Source organism: Diceros bicornis, chromosome 19 (assembly GCF_020826845.1).
Source record: "Diceros bicornis minor isolate mBicDic1 chromosome 19, mDicBic1.mat.cur, whole genome shotgun sequence".
NCBI classification, from domain to species: domain Eukaryota; kingdom Metazoa; phylum Chordata; class Mammalia; order Perissodactyla; family Rhinocerotidae; genus Diceros; species Diceros bicornis.
In genome coordinates this window covers 223,233-246,201 of record NC_080758.1, presented here as the reverse complement: position 1 = coordinate 246,201, position 22,969 = coordinate 223,233, and the positions used below count along the sequence as shown (strand labels likewise).

At 51.2% G+C, this 22,969-nt stretch overlaps 1 protein-coding gene across 4 annotated transcripts in view; it reads left to right on the top strand.

Annotated features, from left to right (window-relative positions):
* PRPF6 (pre-mRNA processing factor 6) overlaps positions 1–22,969 on the top strand; it is a 61,161-nt gene that overhangs the window by 28,756 nt on the left and 9,436 nt on the right. For all 4 annotated transcript variants that reach the window (XR_009222865.1, XM_058562227.1, XM_058562228.1 and 1 more), the window contains exons 10-18: positions 4,823–4,941; positions 5,936–6,154; positions 13,089–13,211; positions 16,886–17,007; positions 18,639–18,777; positions 20,267–20,386; positions 20,747–20,923; positions 21,622–21,755; positions 22,480–22,571. Coding sequence is in view for 3 of the 4 variants with exons in the window: in XM_058562227.1 (XP_058418210.1) it covers positions 4,823–4,941; positions 5,936–6,154; positions 13,089–13,211; positions 16,886–17,007; positions 18,639–18,777; positions 20,267–20,386; positions 20,747–20,923; positions 21,622–21,755; positions 22,480–22,571 (1,245 nt within the window). In the remaining variant the exon portion in view is untranslated. The remainder of the gene's footprint in view (positions 1–4,822; positions 4,942–5,935; positions 6,155–13,088; positions 13,212–16,885; positions 17,008–18,638; positions 18,778–20,266; positions 20,387–20,746; positions 20,924–21,621; positions 21,756–22,479; positions 22,572–22,969) is intronic.

The following is a 22,969-nucleotide window of genomic DNA, read 5'->3' as shown; positions in this document are numbered from 1 at the left end:
AGAGCTAGTCTGAAGAGGCTGGGAGCAGAAAGTTTGCACCAGTCTTGGTTTATAGAAATCGACTGATCTTTTTCAGCTAGGAAAATAGTTCTGTAATGAGAAACACATTAAACTCTGGATAATTAGCATTATTTATTTAGGAAAGCTCTACTGATTTTCCCCTGACACGGCGTGATGAATGGTCAGAATGTCTTTGTGGCCCCTCCCTGTTCACCACCAGATTACTTGAGTTCATTTCCAGTTGGCTTCACATTTGGAGAAGGGAGCAGGCATGGAGCTGGGGCCTGTAGGGAGTGTTGAGTGATTGCGTTTCCAGGCCGTCCTGGACCTTGAGGTGAGCAGGCCTCCCAGCTCTGCTTTATCTCAGGCAGAGAAGCTTCACTAAGGTGGAAAGAACATGGAATTTTCAAGCTGGCCTCTGCCCCTGCTCCCTGGTCCCGGTCCTGGTCCTGGCCTGCCCCCATCCTTACAGTATTTCCAAAAGCAGCATTCTTTTTCCGGGTGCCTGGGGTTAGAGCTGGGTGCTGCTTCATTTAGCTCTTGAACACTTGTCACTGCTTGAAGGGTCTGATTTTTGACAACTAAGATAACAGCTACTTCCGTCAGTGACTTAGGACACCACCCAGCCCTCAGTTTCTGGCGTGTGAGCTCTGGGACGCAGCTGACGGCTAGTCCTTTGTTGGGAGAACTTGAGCGTGAATGCTAGTCTGAGGCTTGAGGAGGCTGAATGACCTTGGGTGTGGTGCTTGATCTCTGAGCTGCAATGTCCTCATTTGTGAGGGCACATCTGGCCCTGGGGGCCGGGCCGTTGGCTGTTTCCTGTTGCCTCAGTTCACCGTGATAGGTATGAAGCACTATGTTACTCTACTAATTAATGCAGTCGTATACAAGTGGAGGTATTTGACCCCGAAACCATATACTCTGGTCCATAAAGCGTGGCGGCCTCCAGCGGCCATCACCATTGGGTCACTGTGAGCACAGGGACAGCACCTGAATGTCCTCCCCACAGGGCCACGGGCTTGGGATCACGTCGGCCTCTCAGTGGCCCCGTCTTCTACTAACAGGTATCACTAGTTCGGACTGCTCTTTTCTTGTCTGGGCTGTCCCTTACACTGGTTGTAGGCAGCCTCAACACAGCATGGTAGCTTTTCTCTGGGAAGTGCCTTGGCCAGAGCTGGACCCGTCGGCAGTGGTTGGCTTTAGCTCCAGTCCTGTGGCTGCTGATGAGAGGCCAGTGGAGGAGTTCCTGTGCTCTCTCAAGATGTGGAGACAGAGTCCTGGGGTCGTAGCCAACTCTGGCTGAAGTTAACCACTCTATGAGTTCAGTCCCACCTGAATGGTCTGTACCTTAGAAGCTGAACTGTGAAGTCCACCTCCAGCAGTATGACTGCCTCAGCTTTCAGTACAGTAGAACCGTGGCTGTGTGCCTTAGTGGACATATCCTCCCTTGGGATGAGACGTCTTGATGGCAGAGTATGTGAAATAAGGAGAAGGAAAAGAAGAGAATAGTTAACATGTGCATGGAGAATAGGCAGGAGGAACGGATGTCCAGTTCTGTGTTCTCGTTACTCTGCCTGGTCACCTGGCTGGAGGTGAGGACTTTCTTCCACTGCATGGGCCCTCTGCTCGCACCTTACCTGGTCGGAGTTCTTTCCCTAGGCGGGTGACCAAACTTATTCCTGAAAGGGCTAAATCCTTGGTGATCTTGCTGTCTTGGGCTGCTATCCTTCCCATTAACTTTGACTCTTGGAAATGGGAATACTAAACCAGGCCTCAGGACCCTCTGGGCTCTAGTCACGGTCTCCCCTCCTCTGGTACACGGCAGCAATTCAGTCTCACCTTGGGGGTCAGAGTTTACCTCTCCAGCCAGTGGCACCAGGAGGCCAGAGAGATGGGAGACTGCCTCAGCTTTCAGTGCATAGAACCATGGCCGTGTGCCTTAGTGGACACATCCTCCCTTGGGATGAGGCCTCCTGACAGCAGAGTTCAAAGATATGGAGATGGAAACCAGGCTTTCCCAGTGGGTTATGACGTAGAGCCCCAGGGAGCTGCTTGGATGTCACTGCTTCCTCCTAGACCTGTGTGCTCTGGCTCTGTGAGAACCACCACTGCAGGTGGTCATCTGTTACAGCACTTGTTGCATCCTGTAAGGTCGAGGCCCAATCCTTGTGCTTAGTAGGCGTCTGCTGTTCTGCCGAGCCACTGCCCGAATGACAGGCATATGGAGATGTCAGGCAATCCCTGGGCTCAGGCCCTTTGCTGCATGTCTTTTGCTGTGAAGTAAGTTTGTTGAACCTGTGATGGGTAACTCCATGGGTGGTGGTGCTGGCAGAGCACTGCAGGCAGGGAAGGCAAATCCATCCCAATAAGAACCAGTTCCTGCCCCTCCAGATGGAACTAGTCCAGGATATCGGCCTGGTCTGGTAGCTGACCAGGGAACAGTTCTCTGGGAGGGGACTCAGCTCGGCAGCAGGCAGCATCAGATCACTCGTGGGAGGGAGCCTGTATGGACGGACCCTGAATGGCCGTGGTCCTGCCTCCATGGTGCTTGTGCACAGCCTGTGAAGCAGGCGGGGGGTGGTGGGATGTGGTCCTGTGTGCAGTGATGGTGAGGCCTCCCTGCGTGAGTGCCTTGGAGAGCACTCACGTGGGGCACAAATACCTTCACACGTGGGTCGCTCTGCCATCATTCCATGGCACATCTCTTCCCCAAAATTCCAAACTTCCTACCCGGTTCCTTCCAGTTCCTGGAACCGCAGTCAGAGCTTCAGCTGCTGTATGAATCAGCGTAGGTCCATCTTCTGCAGTTTCAGTTGACCAAGTGGAGGATCACGTGATAACCTGAGGCCGGGTCAGGGCAGTCAGTGCTGCGTACTGTGCAGAGCCATGTGTAAACCAAGATGGGCTTTTCCTTCTCAGTCCGCTGATCCTAAGGAACTCCCCAGAGGCCGTAAGTGTGGGCCGAGGGAGGAGGAGGTTGATCAGCAGCCAGTGTGGGAGGCATCTGCCCCGTGGCCCAGGCGGCTTACCTGTACTGCACCTGCCCTTGCTCCACCCTTCTCCTGTGCCATTCCACCTGACCGCAGGCTGCTGTGCCTCTCCCCAGCTTGTGGCTTGGTCTGTCAGATAGTGCCCAGTTCACGGGGAGTAAATCAGGTTGCTCGGTCACTTCATGTCCCTTAGCCTAGTATTTGCTCTCTGCCTGGGCTCAGCAGCCAACCAGGGGTTGCAGGAAAGAGTAGCTTTGTTCCACAACCTTTGAGGGCCTCTGTGACTCCTACTGGGCCTTCCCAGGGGCTCCTTATAGCACCCCTGGCTGGCATGTGTAAGCCAAGTGTAGTTGGATCTGTGGGGTCAGAAGCAGCCTGTGGCACTCAGAAAACAGGTGGAGGGGCCCCTCCGAGGTGCTGTGATTCCTGAATGCCCAGGCCCAGGCCGGGGCATTGTCTTCTGTGGCAGGTGGTACGGGAGCAGCAGCTTGTTTTCCATCACGGAGGGGTGGTCCCCGTGTGCCCTGGACTGGAGGACCCTTCGAAATTCACTGAGGGCAGGCTCCTGGGGTTTGTGGACTGTGTCTCCCCCCTCCCTGGCCCACTCGTCCTGGGCATCTTGGGTACGTTCTGCTTCCGGTTTGCCAGCATAATGACAGCCAGCCAGGGACTGACATGGTATGCCGTGACCCTGGAGTGGGCTGCTTTCTGGCTCGGCCATGGGAGAGGGGAAGAGGCCACCTCCATTTTTACAGGGCCTATAAAGGAGGGAAGCCCCATCTCCTCAGACAGTGAGGTGAGCTGCTGCTGCTGGTGAGGGAGGCTCAGGGGGTCACATCCTGGCTTCATCCGGGTTCCCCAGAAGGCCCTAGTCTGTGCCCTCATTTCACATGAGAAATTTTGTGGGTCTGCAAATTCTGTACCATTAAATCTTAGATCTATTTTCTGCAAGGTTGGCCTATGCATTTTTAAGAAACAAGAGCTCCTTTGGGAGCTTAGAGGTGTTCTGGTTTCCTCCTGTGGCCCGAGTTGTCATGTTCCCCGTAAGCTTGTGTGGTTACCGTCACCCCGCCGGGGGCTGACTGGAGGGCTTGGCCTCGCCCTCCCCTAACATTTACACTGCAGGGCTCTGTGTTTATCTGCCTTCTGTTTTGGACTTTTTGGTAAATTCCATCTGAAGAAAGGGCTCTGCTGCTTAAACAAAGGTTTGGAGTTTCTGGACTGCATTATGCCTCTTCTGGGAGCCTGTCCCCGTTCCTGATGTCACTCCGTGTGCTAGCTGCCCGTGCATGCACTGCTGTCAGCGTGGTGTAGCCACACAGTGCCCTGTTCTCCTTGCACTCCTTGGGGGCCAGGAAGGAGTTCCCAAGCTCAGCGGCCTGCAGACACACACCAGCCTGGGCAGACGCAGATCCCAGCGTCGTTTCTGTTTCCTTTTCCCGTGATTTCTGCACACGCACTCACTCACACTCACAGGTTGCCTGGCCAGCCCTTCCTGTGTGGCTGATTGTCTTCTCATGTCTGCGTTGCTTTCTGTTTTAACGTTGATTTTCAAGCGTGACAAAGACTAGAGATGAGACACAGCTCTGTGCCACCCTCAGCCATCTGCTGTGCCCCACCCTTGCTTTCTTTTTCAAGATGTGCCGCGTTGCTCTCGTTTGTGTCTGCTCTGGACCTGAGAGGACCCATGTTTAAAGGGTAGGCCTGCAATCCTGGCCTGTCACCCAGGGGAGAGGCCATCTGACCCTGCTGGCTGCAGCATCCTCGGACACAAGCATCCTGCTTTCGCTTCCCTTTTTCTGTGACCTGGTTTCTTGTTTGACTTCTCCCAGCCCTTGAGCATGTTCCAAACTCAGTTCGCTTGTGGAAGGCGGCTGTTGAGCTGGAAGAGCCTGAAGACGCTAGAATCATGCTCAGCCGAGCTGTGGAGTGCTGCCCCACGAGTGTGGAGGTGAGTCCCCCAGGCTCTAGTCCACTACCCCTGCCAAGGCCCGAGCCAAGTTCAGTATCTGGAAGTGGCATCAGCTGAGCGTTGAGCTCACTGAGGCTGTGATTCCTGGGACTATAAGGCAGCGTGAAGTCACAGGATGCCACCCTGTAACACAGCTGCCAAGCAGCGTGGTCAGTCTGGCTGTGGTCTGTTGTGCTCCATGTGCCGATGGAAGTGCAGAACAGAATCTTAGCTCGTCCCTGACCATTGCAGAGAATTCTGTGTTGAGCTCTGGTTTTCGGAGGCCAGTCCTTCTAATTCAGCTTAGTTTGTAAATGGGACCTGAAGGGTTGGGGGTGATAGAAAATACTGGTGTATCTTTCTGCCAGCCCAGCATGAGGTTGGCTCTTTGCCTCAAAGCTAAGCTGAATTTCTTTAGTTTTAAACATTCTCTTCACAACATTCTGTGCAGTGATTTTTAGTCTTGGTTTTATGATATCCAGTATGTCTTTCATTATCCTAAGGGGTATTGTGAAATTCTCCAAACAAAATTAATCTTAATTTATTTACATAAAAATAAATAGAGTCCATACACATTTTTGGTGATGAAATGTTGCAGAGTCAACAGCAGGATTATGAGAACTCCAGAAGGCTGCACCCATGTGTCCTTCAGCTCGTGAAGGCAACGGTGACATCTCGCTCACCTGCTGTCCCCACACCTGGGGCGAGTCTGGCACACTGTGTATGTTTAACCAGCGTTTGGAATGTGTGACTGAGACTGTCAACTTTCACGTTAACCAGAGAGTCACTAAATTAGTCAGAAGCGTAATGAAACAGTTACCAGACTAGGCAAAAAATGCTGCTGTGCCCATTCACCGACTCTGTTTATGTGGTGCTTGAAAGCTTTTAGAAAGGATTTTGTGGAGGTGCGGCGGGCCATTTGAGGGCGGCTTGCGGTTAGCCTGGCGGGTTGCACTGAGCGCAGTCCTCGTTCTCTGGTCCTCTGTCCCTGCAGCTCTGGCTTGCTCTGGCAAGGCTGGAGACCTATGAAAATGCGCGCAAGGTCTTGAATAAGGCCCGTGAGAACATCCCCACAGACCGGCACATCTGGATCACGGCTGCCAAGCTGGAGGAGGCCAACGGGAACACACAGATGGTGGAGAAGATCATTGACCGAGCCATCACCTCCCTGCGGGCCAACGGTGTGGAGATCAACCGTGAGCAGTGGATCCAGGTGAGGTGGGCAGGTAGGACTGCCAACAGCAGTCAGGTGCCATGGTGTCTGCTTTGAAAACGGATGTCCTCCTACACAGTGCAGTCCGTCGTAGGGTAGGGGCTCCCGCATGGTCCCTGAGAGTTCCCATGCTGGCACAGGTGGCTCTCCTTATGACACCACATCGTTGCCTTTTGTAGAGTCAGAACCCTGAGCACATCTTGAGCTCGGACGCTGAAGAAGTTTTAGGACGTGTAGGACTGCACCACTCTGCAAGTAAAATAATGTGATCGAAAGGGAATGACAAGACAGTCTTATTGCTTCTTTCATTCTTTCCTGTCTTTTAACTTTTTCTGTACACTCTGGTTGGTGGAGTCTCTGAAGTCTTCTAACCCAGCCGCCAGGATGGGTGCCCGCTCCTCCTTTCCGCTCTGCTGCGTGAGCTCTCTGGGCAAGGGCTTTCTGTCTCCCGGGAGGCCCAGCCTGTTGTGTAGTCAGCCTAGGGGAACGTGCTTCTTTATGTTGGTCTGCTTCATTCTGCCAGGAGGGGCCCTACAAAGCAAGCCCCGTTGCTTCACCCCCTGCCCCTCAACATTGGAAGACGGCCCCAGACCTCCTGCATCCTCCCTTCTCTGTGCTCCTGCTGCCACAATTCTAATTACTGTTCTTGGAAAGACCCCAGCTGTCTGTAGCTGAGCTGCCCCAGGCCTACGTAGCTGGTGAGGGCATTTCTCCTCCTCCTGAGGAGGCTGCCTCAGCTGATGCTGTGCCTGCTCCTGGAGCCCCCCCCCCCAACTTTTTTTTTTAATAATTTTGTTTATTTATTTTTCCCCCAAAGCCCCAGTAGATAGTTGTATGTCATAGCTGCACATCCTTCTAGTTGCTGTATGTGGGACTCGGCCTCAGCATGACCGGACAAGCGGTGCATCGGTGCGCGCCCAGATCTGAACCTGGGCCGCCAGTAGCGGAGCGCGCACACTTAACCGCTAAGCCACGGGGCCGGCCCTAAAATTGCATTCTTATTGCTTACTTATTATTATCTATTTTGTTGTTATTGAGTTGTAAGAATTCTTCATATATATATTCTGGATACAAGTCACTTATCAGACTATATGATTTGCAAATATTTGCTCACATTCTGTGGGTTGTCTTGATTATACTGCTTGTGGCACAGATGTTTTTAATTTTGATACAGTCCAATTTACCTTTTTTTTTCTTTTGTTGCTCATACTTTAGGTGTCATATGTAAGAAACCTTTCCTAACCCAAGGCCATGAAGATTTACACCTGTATTTCCTAAGGTTTTTTTTTGTTTTTTTTTTTTTGGTGAGGAAGATTGGCCCTGAGCTAACATCTGTTGCCAGTCTTCGTCTTTTTGCTTGAGGCAGATTGTCCCTGAGCTGACATCTGTGCCAGTCCTCCTGTGTTTTATATGTGGGACACTGCCACAGCATGGCTCAATGAGCAGTGTGTAGGTCTGTGCTTGGGATCTGAACCCGTGAACCCTGGGCTGCCGAAGCAGAGTGCGCAAACTTAACCACTACGCCACCAGGCCGGCCCCTAAGATTTTTATTTGTTTAGCTCTCACGTTTAGGTCTATGATCCATTTGAGTTAATTTCTGTATATGGTGTGAGGTAGGGGTCTGACTTCATTCTTTTACGTGTGCATGACCAGTTGTTACAGCACCACTGTATCTTTCCACTGTTGAATGGTCTTGGCACCATTGTGGAGAACCAGTGGATCATCAATGTGCAGGTTGCTTTCTGGACTCAGTTCTGTTCTGTTGGACTACGTGTCTGAATTTATGCCAGCACCATACTATTCTGATTACCATAGCTCTGTGGTAAGCTTTGAAATCAGGAGGTGTGAGTCCTCCTCCTTTGTTCTTTATATGATTGTTTTAGCTTTGCTTGGTTCTTTCTTGTTTCCACATGAATTTTAGGATCAACTTGTCAGTTTCTGCAAAAAAGCCAGCTGGGATTTTCATAGAGATTGCACTGAATCTAATCTGGAGAGTGTTGGCATCCTAACAATAGTAAGTCTTACAGTCCATGAACATGGATGTCTTTCCATTTATTTAGGTCTTTTTAAAAATTTTCAGCAATATTTTAGTATACTAGTATTGCACTTCTTTTATGTATTCCAAAGTATTTTATTATTTTTGTAATTTTTATTTATTTATTTATTTTTTCCCCCAAAGCCCCAGGAGATAGTTGTATGTCATAGTTGCACATCCTTCTAGTTGCTGTATGTGGGACGCGGCCTCAGCATGGCCGGAGAAGCGGTGCGTCAGTGCGCGCCCGGGATCCGAACCTGGGCCGCCAGCAGCGGAGCGCACGCACTTAACCGCTAAGCCACGGGGCCAGCCCTATTTTATTATTTTTGATGCTATTATAAATGAAAGTTTTTCTTAATTTTATTTTCAGGTTGTTAATTCTTAGTGTATAGAAATACAGTTGATTTTTGAATATCGAGCTTTTGTCCTGTGACCTTCTGAAATAGTTTATTAAATTGTAATAGTTTTAGTGGATTCTCTAGGATTTTTTATATAGAAGATCATGTCATCTGCAAATACAGTTTTACTTCTTTTCCAATCTGGATGCCTTTTATTTCTTGTCTAATTGCCCTAGTTAGAACCTCCAGTACAGTGTTGAATACGTGGTCAGAGCCCACGTCTTTGTCTTGTTCCTGATTTTAGGGGAAAATGTCTAGTCTTTCCCATTGAATATGGTGTTAGCTTGTATAGCTCATGGATGCTCTGGTCAGTTTTTAAAAAATTATTCTTTTGTTCTCTCAGTTTCATTTTAGATAGCTTCTGTTGCTTTGTCATAAGGTTCCAGAAGACTATAGTCTTCTATAGTGTCTAATCTACTGTTTATCTCACATAGGGTATTTTTCATCTCTGATTTTGGAGTTTTCATTTCTAGAAATTTAATTTTTTTTTTTTTTATTTATTTCATGTCTCCTGTCTCTGCTGAACATTTTGAACATATGGAGTATAGTTATAATAATTGTTTCAGTGTCCTTGTCTGCTACTTCTAATACCTGTGTCGGTTTTGGGTTGATTTTGATAGATATTTTCCCCCTCATTATAAGTTGCATTTTTCTGTTTTCTTTGCATGCCTGGTAATCTTTGATTTGTTGCCAGATATTGTAAATTTTTCCCTTAGTGGGTGCTGGATATTTTGCATTCCTATAAATATTCTGGACTTTTGTGTTGGAATGCAGTTACATTGTTGGAGACGTTTGATCCTTTGGATCTTGCATTGACACTTTGCTAGGTCGGACTCAGCAGTGATCAGTTTGGGACAGTTCAGGGCTAATTTCCCTATGGAGACGCGGCCTCTCTTTGTATTCTTCTCAGTGCCCTGTGTCTCTTGGGGGTTTCCAGTCTGGCTATTGGGAACAGGTGCTGTTCCTGGCCCTGTGTGAGCTCCAAGGATTGTGTCTGCTAATCCTTTCAGATGGTTCTTTCCAAACACTCATGCACTGCTTGTTGTTCAGTCAAGACTTGCAGGGGACCCTCTGCAGAGCAGATATCTGGGGTTCTCTCTCTTGTGCTCTGTCCCCTTGGTCTTCCAGGCCTCTCAGCACTGCCTCCTCTAGCGGCCCTTCTTGGGTCCCCCTGTGCTGTAGCCTGGAAGCTCCAGGCAGTGAGCTGGGCAGACATGGGGCTCCCCTTGACTGTTCTGCGTCTCAGTTCTCACGGCCCTTGGTTACCGATGTCCAGTGTCTTGACAGCCACTGTTTCGTAAATTTTGTCTAGGTTTTCTGGCTGTTTTCAGGAGGGAAGATCTTGGCTAGCCATGTCAGTGTTTCGTCTAATCCTCTGGGAGCTTTTTGGAGGCTGATACTGCACACTGCAGGGCTCGGTACTCCAGCTCTCTGAGTGCCTTCTCAGTTTTCCTCGAGCCCTCGTAACCATGTGACACAGAGTGGAGCTGAGGAAGAGCCCTCTGTGTTCCCCTGGAAGTGCCCCTCTTTGTTGACATCCACTCCTAAGCCCCTTTTTGGGGTGCACTTGCTTGGCCATAGTGAGTCTGTCTGTTCTGCCAGCCTGCGTTTTCATCTTGTCAAGAAGGATGATTGCAGGAGGTGATGGCAGGGGTCCTGTCCCCTTGGTAGTTCTCAGACCACCATCCTGCAGACCCTTCACTAAGACTGCCAGTGTGCAGAACCAGTACAGTATGACCTAGACTTTTATTCATCTTCACTTTTCCTCAGAATTCGTTTTCAATGACTACTTGCTTATACTAGAATGTAATGCAAAGGATTTGAATGTAGACCAATTCAGTCATTTTACGGTTAACATGTAAGTTTTTCATGTTGTCCTGCAAAGAGCATTATAATTTCTGAATGTTTTGCCTCCTGAGCCAGTCATCGTTTATTGAGCACCTGCTGTGTACCTGATTCTCTGCTAAGCGTCATTTAATCTTTGCCTTCTTACTTCTCCACTTCCCATTCTTTCTGGAACCCACTCAGTGAGGCTCTGACCCCGTGGTGCTGCTGCAGACCTGGGGAGCCTTGGTGGCAGATCCAGCTGTCTGTGGGGTTTGTCCTCTCAGCAGCCCATGCCCTCGAATCACTTGGACACACGCTGACATACTTTGTTTCTTTTTGTCTCGCTGGTCTCTTGTCTGCCTCTCTTGCTGGTTTTCCGTCTCTTCTCACATTCTAAATAACTTGCCTATTTGGCCCTAAGCCCCTTTTGGAGACTTTTCCCTGCTCACCTCTTTGGTGATCTCATCTCACCTTGTTGCTAAGAATGTTGATTATGTGCCAGGAACCCCCAAATGTCGACTCTGCTCTGGGTGCTCCCCACAGCCCTAAATCCACACCCGTGTGGCCCGGCGTCCCCCAGGAACGTGTGACAGCACCACAGCCTGGTGTGTCCAAAACGCATCTCTGGTTTGCCCACAACGCTTACTTACCTGTGGCCTTTCTCACCTCAGTAGACAGCAACACGGTCATACCCCGTGAGTCCGTCGCTGACTTCTCTCTCATACCCTGTGTCCATGAGCAATTTGAGTCTCCCTTCACATCTGTCCCGGGCCCGGATGCTTCTCCTCACCTGACAGACTTCTGCCATCCTCTGGCAGACCATCACCTCTCCCAGACTCGGCATGACCTCCCCGTGGGCTTCCCTGCTCCCGCTTCGCACAGCAGCCGGGTGGTGCTCTTAAAACAAGACTGGCTGTGTGACTCCTTCTGTGGCTTAAGACCCCCAGTGCTGTCCTTCCGCACTGCCGTAAAACGCAGAGCCCTTGCCGGGGCTTGCAGACTCGGAGGGTGCGGGTCAGGGCTGTTGCCCCACCAGGTCGCTGCCATGTTTCCCTGGCCATCACTGTCCTTTGCTGTACCTTTTTTATTTATTTATTTTTTTTGTGAGGAAGACCATCCCTGAGCTAACATCCATGCCAATCCTCCCCTTTTTGCTGAGGAGGACTGGCCCTGAGCTAACATCCGTGCCCATCTTCCTCCATTTTATGTGGGATGCTGCCGCAGCATGGCCTGACAAGCGGTGCATCGGTGCGCGCCCGGGATCTGAACCTGGGCCGCCAGCAGTGAAGCACACGCACTTAACTGCTACGCCACGGGGCCGGCCCCTGCCATACCTTAACATGTGCCCTCTCCTACCTCTTTGCCCTTGGTTCTGCTGTCTGTCTGGGATGGTTTTCTGATGCTGGCAGGGCCCCAAGGGGCTCAGGTGAGGGCTGCTGTGCTGTGCTCATTTTGTACCCAGGTCTGTCCAGGGAAGCCCCAGGGTCGGCGCCTTCTCAGCAGTGCATGTGCTGCTGTACCATCGCCTGACCGGCTGATCACAAGTCTCTCGCCGATGGAAACAGCAGAGTAGTTCCTACTCTTTTCCGTTGCGGTCAATGCTACAAGTGTCCCGGTACATATGTTGTTTCGCGTGTATGGGAATATATTTGTAAGATGAATTCCTTAAAATGGAATTGCTGGGTCAAGGTATATACGTTTTGTTTTGATAGAGAAGGTGAAATTGGCCTCCACAGAGGTCCGCATCTGCTCCACTGCCATGTACAAACACCCGTGTCCCCACGTTTACCACGTGAGTGTGTCGACACGTTCTGATGTTGCTGATCTGATGAGTATAAAATGGTACTTAGGGTAGCTTAATGAGCATTTTAAAAATAAGAATGGCTTTGAATTTCTTTTCAGATGTTTAAAAGTCATTTGTGTTTTTATATCCTGGAGAACTGTGTGCTTATTATGTCCTTTGCAGCATTTCTCTGTTGCATTGTGGTCCTTTCCTACTTGATGTGCCAGAGACTTCAGTGATACATTTCTGTCTCTCGTTGCTGTAGAACCATGACTGTCTTCTCTCTGCACATCCTGAAGTTGCTCTCCTCAAGTCAAGTGCTTTTCTGCTGGTCAGCCTGTCCACCTGCCTGATGGGATGCCCTTGTGATTGGTCCCTCCCCCAGGCTTTTGTCTTACCTTCCATTTGCTGGGCTCCTCCACCCCCTGACAGGGCTGTCTCTTTTGGTTAGAGTGTTTCTTCCTTCTGTCGATTTCGAATCTTGAGTTCCAGACCAACAGATAGAAGTCTTTGTGAATTTGGCCTTTATTCCGACTACTTGGGAAATTTCTTTCGCGTAGAAACCTCTCATAGCTGCTGAGTTGCCTGCTCTAGTACTTTGTACACAGTAGGTACTGATGTAATTTTTGTTGAGTGGATGGATGCAGCTTCATTCAGTCATTACATATTTGTTGAGCATTTATCTGCTGGGTGGCAGGAATGGGTACATCAGTGAATGAGACAGACACAGTCAGACAGGCTGTCGCAGGATCTTAAAGGCCTCAGAACCTTCTGAACCCATACCACCTGCGGTACGAAGGATCTCTCGGTTCTCACCATCCAGGAATACATAATCCCTATCAGGCACCTGCAGCCCTGGGCTGTAAATTCAGTTTTGTGTCCCTCTTTCAGGATGCTGAGGAGTGTGACAAGGCTGGGAGTGTGGCCACCTGCCAGGCAGTCATGCGTGCCGTGATTGGTATTGGGATTGAGGAGGAAGATCGGAAGCACACCTGGATGGAAGATGCCGACAGCGTAAGTTTAGCTCCGTGGGCCTGGAGTCTCTGTTTGTGGGGAACAGCAGGCACCTTAGACTTAGGCTGTGGTTTCAAAGTCTTTTTGACCCTCTGATTTTTAAACATAGTTGCCGTTGTAAGGAATGCAGTTTTCTGTTAACCCAAGTTTACATGAAGAGCTACTTTCTGAGCATTTATTAATCTGCAGAGCTCTCTGGTGCACGCGTGGTTATATGCGTATCATGGACCAGGAACCAGCGTGGAATCTAAGCTCACACAGCTTTCCTAGCTGTTTACCTCTCGACGTCTGGGTTGTCTCCCACCCCCTAGTTTCTCAAGTGCACTTCAGAAAACATTTTGCGTGCACCACTTTTGCATACTTTGAGATTATTTCCTTAGAGTAGTTTTCCAGAGAAGAGATTATGGGGTCAAAATTGATATACACCTTTAAGGTATTTAATAATGCTGAGGAGTGTGACAAGGCTGGGAGTGTGGCCACCTGCCAGGCAGTCATGTGTGCCATGGTTGGTTCTGGGATTGAGGAGGATGATCGGAAGCACACCTGGATGGAAGATTTAATACCTTAAATGCGGCCATCTCTCTTTTTAGCTTTATATTTTGAAATAGTTTCAGACGTAAGGAAAGTTGCAAAACTGTACGAAGAATTCTCATGTGCCCTTCACCTGGATTCCCCAGGATTTACCCGTTTTACCACGTTTGCTCTTTCATTCTCCACAAACACACACAGGTGCATGCGCACACACACACGTGCCCCTTATTTTTTCTGAACTCTTTGAGAGTAAGTTGCAGATATGATGTCCCTTTACCTCTAAATACTTCTGTGTGTTTCTTTAAAAGAGCACATTGTGTTACACAACCACAGCACAGCTGTCAAAATCAGGAAATTAGCGTTGGTACTGTACTACTACGGCATTTGCAGACCGTATTCAGATTTCACCAGTTGGCTCACTGAGTGTCCTTTTAGGTAAAGGAGAAACGCGACTGTGTTCTGGTTGAGTAGCTGCCCAGGGTCACATCCTCAGGTCTCTGTGGTCCTGACAGTCTGGAGGAGGGCTTCGGTCTGTCTCTGTTTTTCATGAGTCTGACTCTTTTGAGGAGTACAGGCCAGAAATGTTGTGGTGCCCCCTTGGTTCGGGTCTCCACGGCGTTTCCTCGAGACTGGGTTGAGGCTCTGCCTCTCCATGGGATGTTGTCTCCTCCTGGTGGGTTGTGTGGGGAGCCACATTCAACTTGGACCAGCTCAGGTGGCGTCTGCCAGGTTTCTCCACTGGAAGGTTACTAGTTTGTTCTTTTGTAATTAATAAGTATTTTGTGAGGAGACACTTTGAGACTATGTAAATATACCATTTCTCGCCAAACTTAGATCTACTGGTTTGTGGGTCCATTAATGATGTTTTTGGCTTGTATCAGTTATTACTGTGGTATTGGCCAAATGATGATTTTCTTAATATTTCTTCTACATTTTATTAGCGTTTATTAGTTGGAATTCTGTGGTACTGAAGAGCTTGCCTTTCTCCCTCATGCCTGTGGCTGCTCACTTCTTTTTTTTTTTTTTTTTTTGTGAGGAAGATCAGCCCTGAGCTAACATCCATGCCAATCCTCCTTTTTTTGCTGAGGAAGACTGGCCCTGGGCTAACATCTGTGCTTATCTTCCTCCACTTTATATGGGACGCCGCCGCAGCATGGCTTGACAAGCAGTGCCTTGGTGCGCGCCCAGGATCCGAACCCAGGCCGCCAGCAGTGGAGCACGCGCACTTAACCGCTACGCCACTGGGCTAGCCCCTGTTCACTTCTTTACATCAAGAGAGACTAAGGATTCCTCCTCTCTCCTGTGAGGTTACGGTCCACTGCTGGCGCCTTCGTCTCAAGTGCTGCATGTGCTGAGACCCAGAGCACAGGTACCGGCTGGCCGTGTGCCTGCACATGGCCTGTGCACTTAAACACACTCTCGGTTTGTTAGAGGAATTAAGACGCAGGCCAATTGTAGTGGTTTTTTAAAAACTTTTCATTACGTAATATTTAAGACGTAAAAAAGTTACAGAATAATTTAACAAATATCTGCACAGTCTCTGCAGTGGAAGAAACCTAAATATGAACAAGAACCCCAGCTCCTGGTGGTTGAGCCCCTTTGTATTCTGAATGTGGGGTTAAACACTGCTTCTTTTTATGTTCCTTACTGCTTTTGACAGCATTGGAGGCCCTCCGTGGGGGTGTCACCCTGCAGATATCCAGATCGTGGAAGCAGAAATCCATGAGCTGATTCAGGTTTTCTCTCGGTTTTTGATTCTCTCTTTCACGTATACTGGAGTAAGCACAGCTGTCTTTCAAAGCGCTTTGTAATTCTGGAGTAAGAGCTGAAGTCTCTTGTGCTCAGAAGTGTGGAGTGTTTTCCTAGTGCTCTGGACACCCAGGGACTGGCCCCGCCCACCCACACCCGAGACCCTGGGCACGCTGTCACTTGATCTTGTAGGGCCATGGAGGCCTGAAGGCTTTGTAACTGGCCTCCAGGACCTGGGTCAGAAGTCACGGAGAGGGGTACAGACCAGTTTGTATGGGGTCTCATCATTGGCTAGCATCTGCCCTCACTTCTCCAGATGCTCCTGGGCAGGACACGCCTGAGGCAGGGCCCTTCTTCGTTTCTGTGGTGGCTGAGTCAGATCGAGGCCACGTGGCCAACGAGGAGCTGAGTCTGAAGGAGGAGGTCTCAGCTGTGCTAAGCCCTGCTCTCTTTTCCCTTCCACGCCCATTTCCATGCTGGTGGTCCTTGAACACCAGGAGCCTTGCTGGTGGCCCTCTTGGACAAGGCAGCTGTCGGTCTGGGGAGTGGCCTGGGGTGGCTCAGGTGCCCCGTGTGAGGACCTGCAGGGCCATGAGGCCACCTGTCTAGTTCCATTCCACGACACTTTGACGTTCACAGCTGCAAAACTTTACTGCTAACAGACTTCCTAGTGGCTCTTCACTTACCCCGAGATACAAAACCCCTTCTGGTATGAAGTACTTTCAGCATCCGCAAGAGTGTGGAGGGCAGCAAGTTTTCTTGGGCGGTCAGCGAGCATCCAGCGTTGAGGTCTGTGCTGGGCACTGGCCTTTGTCCTGTGTGAGGCTCGGTGAGAATAGCCGTCACCCTGTTCCAGTGGGCGTCCAGGGGAGAGATTATCACCTCAAATAGTGACTGGCTGTCTTCTCGTCTTGACACCAACCAGGGAACAAAATCACTCTTGAGCAAGGAAGAAACATCGAAAGAAAGTAGAGCATTTATGGTAGTTCTGTTTGGTGGATGAGTTTTTCTTTCTCTTTGTATTCACCTGTGTTTTACAGGTTTCCAGTGAGCATAGTTTCCTAGTGGAAAACATATACTACACCTGATTTTGAGAAAGGCACCAGCATGTGGGATGTGTCGTCCCTGCGTGCCTGCCATGCGTGCCTGCCATGCGTGCCTGCCGCTGTGGCCGCTGCTTCAATGCGCCGACTCCTGTTGTTTGTAGAGGCCAGCAGGCGGCCTTGTTGGGTCTCACGTGCTTCTCCTGCGGTGTTCATGTCCCCTCCTCCTGGGGTTTCTCTCCTGGACTGTGCGTCCTGTTAGATCATCCCGGGGTATGACTGCAGCAGGTGGCGCCTCCTGCTCTGGGCTGCTGTGGGCCGCCTCGTCCCATGCCTGTCTCTCTGCTCTAGTGTGTGGCCCACAGTGCCCTGGAGTGTGCGCGAGCCATCTACGCCTATGCCCTGCAAGTGTTCCCCAGCAAGAAGAGTGTGTGGCTGCGAGCCGCGTACTTCGAGAAGAACCACGGTACCAGGTATGTGGTGGGACCGTCCGCCCGTTTGCTGTTGAGCTCTGACCCTAGGTTGTGCAGCACTGAGGTTAAACCTCACGTCCCCACAGATGGGCGAGTGCCTGAATTTGAGGTCAGCCCTTTGCGGTGAGGGGCAGCAGCTTCTGTGGCACTTGGGACTCGGCAACTGGAGCCGTCTTGGAGACCCCTTTTGCAGTAGGATTATTCCTGTTTTGTAGTTGAGAAACTGAGCCACCGATGGTCCTGTGTGCTGAAGCACTTAGAGCTGAACCAGCGGACGCCCAGGGGCCCCAGGGGTGCCTGGGGTGAGGCTGGAGCCTGAAGCCCCACGTTTGTGCCGGCACCAGCTTCAGCAGTGTGGGCGGCACGGCATCTGGGCTCAAGCAAGCATGGTTTTCATTTAAGCTGTGCTGGATTTGGGTTTGGGCTGGATTCTGTGCTCTAAGGAGGTCCTTGACAATTTTCTTTAATTGTACACTTTAATTGAAAAAACCTTTTGGGTCTGCCTTATTGGCTGTAACTGCTGATTCAATTAGGTGTTGCAATTTCTGGTGTTGAGTAGGTAGCCGTGCAGGGCATTGGGCTCACGTCACTGGGCACCCTCTGCCTGGATCTTCTGCTGCTGGCCCTGTGCTGAGTTGGGACAGCCTTGCTGATTTCACCAGAGCTTCAGCTCGGCACATTGAGCCCTTATTTTTTTTTCATGGTGTCGTTAAGTCTCAGTCTCTTTAAGGTGTCTTTGCATGTGTGTTGCTGAAGCTCCTGTCTCCTCCCCACTCCCGCCAGCTGGAGTTAACTCCTTTGGGGCCATTTTGAGACGACAATGCTGGCTTACCCTGTACAAGTTCACCTCAGACAGTCCAGTCTGGAGCAGAGCCTCTCCTACTGGGTGTGGTTTGTGGACGTGCCTCCGTGTGGCCTCAGTGATCAAAGGCACTGCTGCCCTTGATCCCTGGGCTCAGGGGCCAGTTGCCCCGCGTCTCTCGAGCCTTTCCCGTCTGGCTGACTCACAGAATGATGCGGGGACACAGAATGCTTGGGGTTGGGGTTCTGGTGTTGTGCGGGAAGCACAGTTATGCTCCGTTGGCTTCACTCCACGCAGAGCGATTCCGTGCACTCACTCTGTCCTGCTGCTGAGGCCCCGAGAGGTTATTCGTGCCAGATGGTGTGATGGGGTGCTGAGCTGTGCGAGAGCTGGGGGGCTTTACAGCCCAGCTGACAGTCTTCTTGCTCAATAGTGACCTAAAATAACTTTCTTCCAATAAGACAATTTCTCTGGATGCCAAAGAATAGACCTCGGGGTCATAGTCTTTATCATGGATATCGGCGGATCTGTGGTTAAAGATGAAAAGTTACCACTCCCTCCAGGACACACGGCCATAAAAGGGCCTCTTGAGAAGTCTCTCTGTCAGACTCTGCTATTTAAACAATGCGTTGCTTTGTAGCACCCTCTTCAGTAGTTGATTTTAGAACCTTTATGGAGAGAAAAGATTTCCCCACACTCTCCCCATTGTAAAATCTGGTAAATCATTTATAGTGTCGAACTTTGGAGCAGTAACTGTCTTGCAGTGCCCATGCCACCGCTGCAGGCACCCTGTGTGCTCTGGTGGTGATGGTGGCCCTCTGTCTTGCAGGGAGTCCCTGGAAGCGCTCCTGCAGAGGGCCGTGGCACACTGCCCCAAAGCGGAGGTGCTCTGGCTCATGGGCGCCAAGTCCAAGTGGCTGGCAGGGGATGTGCCCGCGGCGAGGAGCATTCTGGCTTTGGCCTTCCAGGTGGGTGAAGGGTTGGCCATGCTTTGAGGGGGCATGTGCACGCAGACCCTGGCCTCAGTGTCCCCTCAAGCCGTCTCCCTGCTCGTTGATGGGAGCTGACCCGAGAGAGGACACGCGTGGTCAGGGTGCACAGGACTCGGGCTGCTCTACAGGCAGCCGGGGCCCTCAGGGGACCTGAGAGTAGGAAAAATGGCCCAGCTGGTAGACACCTACCTCTTGGTCACCACCACTCAGGGTGACCACAGGCCAAATGTTCCAGAATACAGAACACAGGGCAAACAGGTGACATTGCCCAGGAGGGATGGAGCAGTGGCCAGACGACACCCTTTCCCCACACAAGAGCACAGTGACAACATGTTCCTACCTGAAATTAGACTGTGCAGTCCTTGGAGGCAGAAGGACTGTCCCCTGTACTCTGAGCAGAGGGGTGTGCATTGGGCTCACACGTGGGCCACCCAGTGTTGCTCAGGCCCCTTAGGTGGGTGGAGTTACAGTTAAACAGCTGCACCCAGCCAGGCTTATTATGATTGATGTCATGAGCTGTGCAGTTTTTTCTGAGTGCCTTATTTTTATTGTCACTTATAACATCCTAATACTGTATGACAGTACGGGTGTTAGTCAGTAGTTTGCAAGCATCCTTTTTTAATAAACTTTAGAGCGATAGTAAATGTCACTCTGTTGTTGTAACCCAAGCTAGCATAATAAAGTTTGTCCTTGCTTGAGTACATACTGTGAGGGGACTAGCCTGGATCTCGCCTTTTGCTCTCTGCTGTCTGTCTGAGGGCACGCAGGTGTTGAGGACACTGCTTCTCTCTGGGTAGTCACAGCACTCTGGCCATCCACCTGGGTGCTGTGGCCTCTCTCCAGCACCCTGAGGTTGCTCTCCTTTCCTTGCCCATCACTGTGGGGCTGCCCATCAGCTCTGCCACATGGTCAGCCTGAGTGTGGCCAGTGGGTTGTGTGCTTTCAGGAGGCTGCAAGGGCACCGCCCACCTATCTCCTGGACTCTGGGTTGTACGTGGCCCAGTCCTGGCCCTTGGGAGCTCTTTCCACTCTGTCAGCAGTGCCCTGGGCATCCCTCTGTCCTGCCTGCATGGACACACTGGGATAGCCAATTCTTCATCACTAGGCTTGGGGAACAGCAGAGTTGGGTGTGGCAGGTCCACATGGGTGGGATGTGAGTGACCCGCTCCAGCTTAGGGTGGACCCTGGTGAGAGTGGCTCTGCAGCTGCAGCATTGTTACCTGAGGGCCATAGAGGCCTCATGTCTGTACCAGGGAATGTGGGCTGGCCTGTTTTCAGGTGGGTCAGCATTGTTGGGCTGGACTCGGCTTTGTCATCTGTTAGCCCGGGAAGGGCTTGGATCAGACTGTCCTGCAGCAGAGGGAGGCCCGGCTCAGCTACCAGGCTGGCTGCTTTTGATTAAGGATAATCTAGGCCTGGTCACTTGTTCTGAGACCATCTTGATGCTGTTGTGCTCATCCTCCAGGCCAACCCTAACAGTGAGGAGATCTGGCTGGCGGCCGTGAAACTGGAATCTGAGAACAACGAGTACGAGCGGGCCCGGAGGCTGTTGGCCAAGGCGCGGAGCAGCGCACCCACCGCCCGGGTGAGCAGAGCTGCCCAGGCCACGGGGAGCCCTCCCGGTCCTGCGGTGTCAGGACGGTGGGAGATGCGGGAGGGCGAACTAAGGCTACGATATCCTAGGCTTATCTGTTCTGACTTGACTTTAAAATGTATTCTTGTATTTATACCCCACCTTGTTCCAAAAGTTGTGACAGCTTACAAAAGTACAAAAGATACCACAGGATAAACAGTATTTACGGTGAGCTGTAGCATGAAGCATGTGCCATGGAGGTGCCGTCCTGGCCCTGGGCCCAGAGCTAGAGGCTGCCCGAGCCAGAGTTGACCGTCCCATGCACACAGTGGGCAGGAGCAGGGGCTGCTTCATGGCACGTCTGCCTCGCAGGTGTTCATGAAGTCTGTGAAGCTGGAGTGGGTGCTGGGGAACATCGCGGCTGCCCAGGAGCTGTGTGAGGAGGCCCTGAAGCACTATGAGGACTTCCCCAAGCTGTGGATGATGAAAGGGCAGATCGAGGAGCAGGAAGAGCTAACAGAGAAGGCTCGGGAGGCCTACAACCAGGGAGTAAGCCCGGCCCTTGGAGATGGAACACCCTGGGGCGGCCTGTCATTGCCCCTCACCTCTTACAGGAATCAGAGGGCAAGCGGTTAGCAACTTGCTTAGGCCCCAGCTGGTAGAGTGGTGGACTCAGTGGGGCTGGACCCTCGTCCTCTCACTCAGTCCTATGCTTTTCCTTCTACAAAGCAATATACACTGCACTCAACCAGGTGCCGGTTACGGCACACCTAGTGTACAGGCTGCTGTGTACACACCCTCTGTGCATGTGTACACAGCGTAGTTGTGCCCGTAAACACACACGCACCCTCCATGCATGTGTGCGCAGCACAGCCATGCACATAAACACACGCACCCTGTACACGCTTGTACGCAGCGCAGCTGTGCACACAAACACACGCACCCTGTACACGCTTGTACTCAGCACAGCCGTGCACATAAACACACATGCACCCTGTACACACTTGCACGCAGTGCAGCTGTGCACACTTGTATGCAGCGCAGGTGTGCACATAAACACACACGCACCCTGTACACACTTGTACACAACACCGCCGTGCACCTAAAACCCCACACACAGACGTGAAGTGGGTGAGTCTCTGTGGACACAGGCAGCTCTGACTTGGCTTGAGGAGCCGGGCATAGCTGTCACAGCCCCTCCCAGACACCAGCCAAGGCCCTCTCTTAATTGTTTCTGTTGGCCACAGTTGAAGAAATGTCCCCATTCCACACCCCTGTGGCTTTTGCTTTCCCGGCTGGAGGAGAAGATTGGGCAGCTAACCCGAGCTCGGGCCATTTTGGAGAAGTCTCGCCTGAAGAACCCAAAGAACCCTGGCCTGTGGTGAGTCTTGGGAGCCCAGCTCGCCCGTTGGGTGGGCTGTCCTCATTCCGTTGCTCTTGTCGAGTTGTGTGTGCAGCATTTCCAGCTCAGTCTCCATGAGAAGGATGGCAGGTACTGGCCGTGAGGAATTCCGATTCCTGCCTTGGCGGGTTCAGCCCGGACACTCAGATGGGCCCGTAGATGGTCTGATGCAGTTTAATCTGTGCTGTGATAGAGGGTGCCCAGGCGAGCCAGGAGCTAGTGGTGCGGGGTCAGGGATGGATGAAGCCACAGAATAGGTGACATCTGGGCAAGGCCTTGAGGAATGAATAGGAGTTTGCTGGGTGAAGATGGCATTCTGTCCATAGGAAACTGCCTGCAGAGGTGCAGCATAGGTCTCAGGGTGTCAGGGCTGGAGTGTGAGTGGGGATGCTGAAGGAGGCACCAGAAAGATGGGCAGGCCCCGAGCTCCATTTGTGTTGTGGCGCTCGCTGTCCCAGTGGTCTGTCCTTGTCCTGCACATCTTCACTTGCACCTGAATGATGTCAGGGTCCCAGGTCTTGGCTGCGGTGGCAGCTGATGGTGGGGTGGGCACCATCTTGCTTCTCTAGCGGAGAGCTCTGCTTGGCAGAGTGAGACGCTCTAGCCGCTGTGGCTTCCTAGGTGCTTCCAGAACTGCAGGTGGGCTTGTGGTCAGGCTGTTGGTGGACGGGTGCTGGACCTCCTTCTGGGCCTCTCCCCTCAGGCTGGAGTCCGTGAGGCTGGAGTACCGTGCGGGGCTGAAGAACATTGCCAACACGCTCATGGCGAAGGCGCTGCAGGAGTGCCCCAGCTCCGGTGAGGGCTGCTGCTGCCCGGCCTTGCCTGAGGGAGGGCCTCGGTGCAGACAGACAGCGAGGGGGTTTGTGTAGGTCGTCTCTGTCAGAAGTGTGAGCTGTCCTTGGTCACTAAGACATTTGAACTAGATTCCCAGTCTCAACATGGGGGGTTTGACTTCGTGATCTGAGGTGCTGCCAGTTCTTTTTCTTCTAAAATTTAATTTTTATTATTTTATCTTACATCTGTAAGTAATGCGCCTGTAGTACATGTAAACAAATTTGGAGTGAAAAGGATAAAAATTACCTGTACGCCCACTACTCAGAAATCACTACTTTTAGCTTGTTTGTATTATTGCACAAAATTAAAGTCATACTGTGTGTTTAGTTTTGTGCCTTTTTTAAAGCTGAAAATTTTGT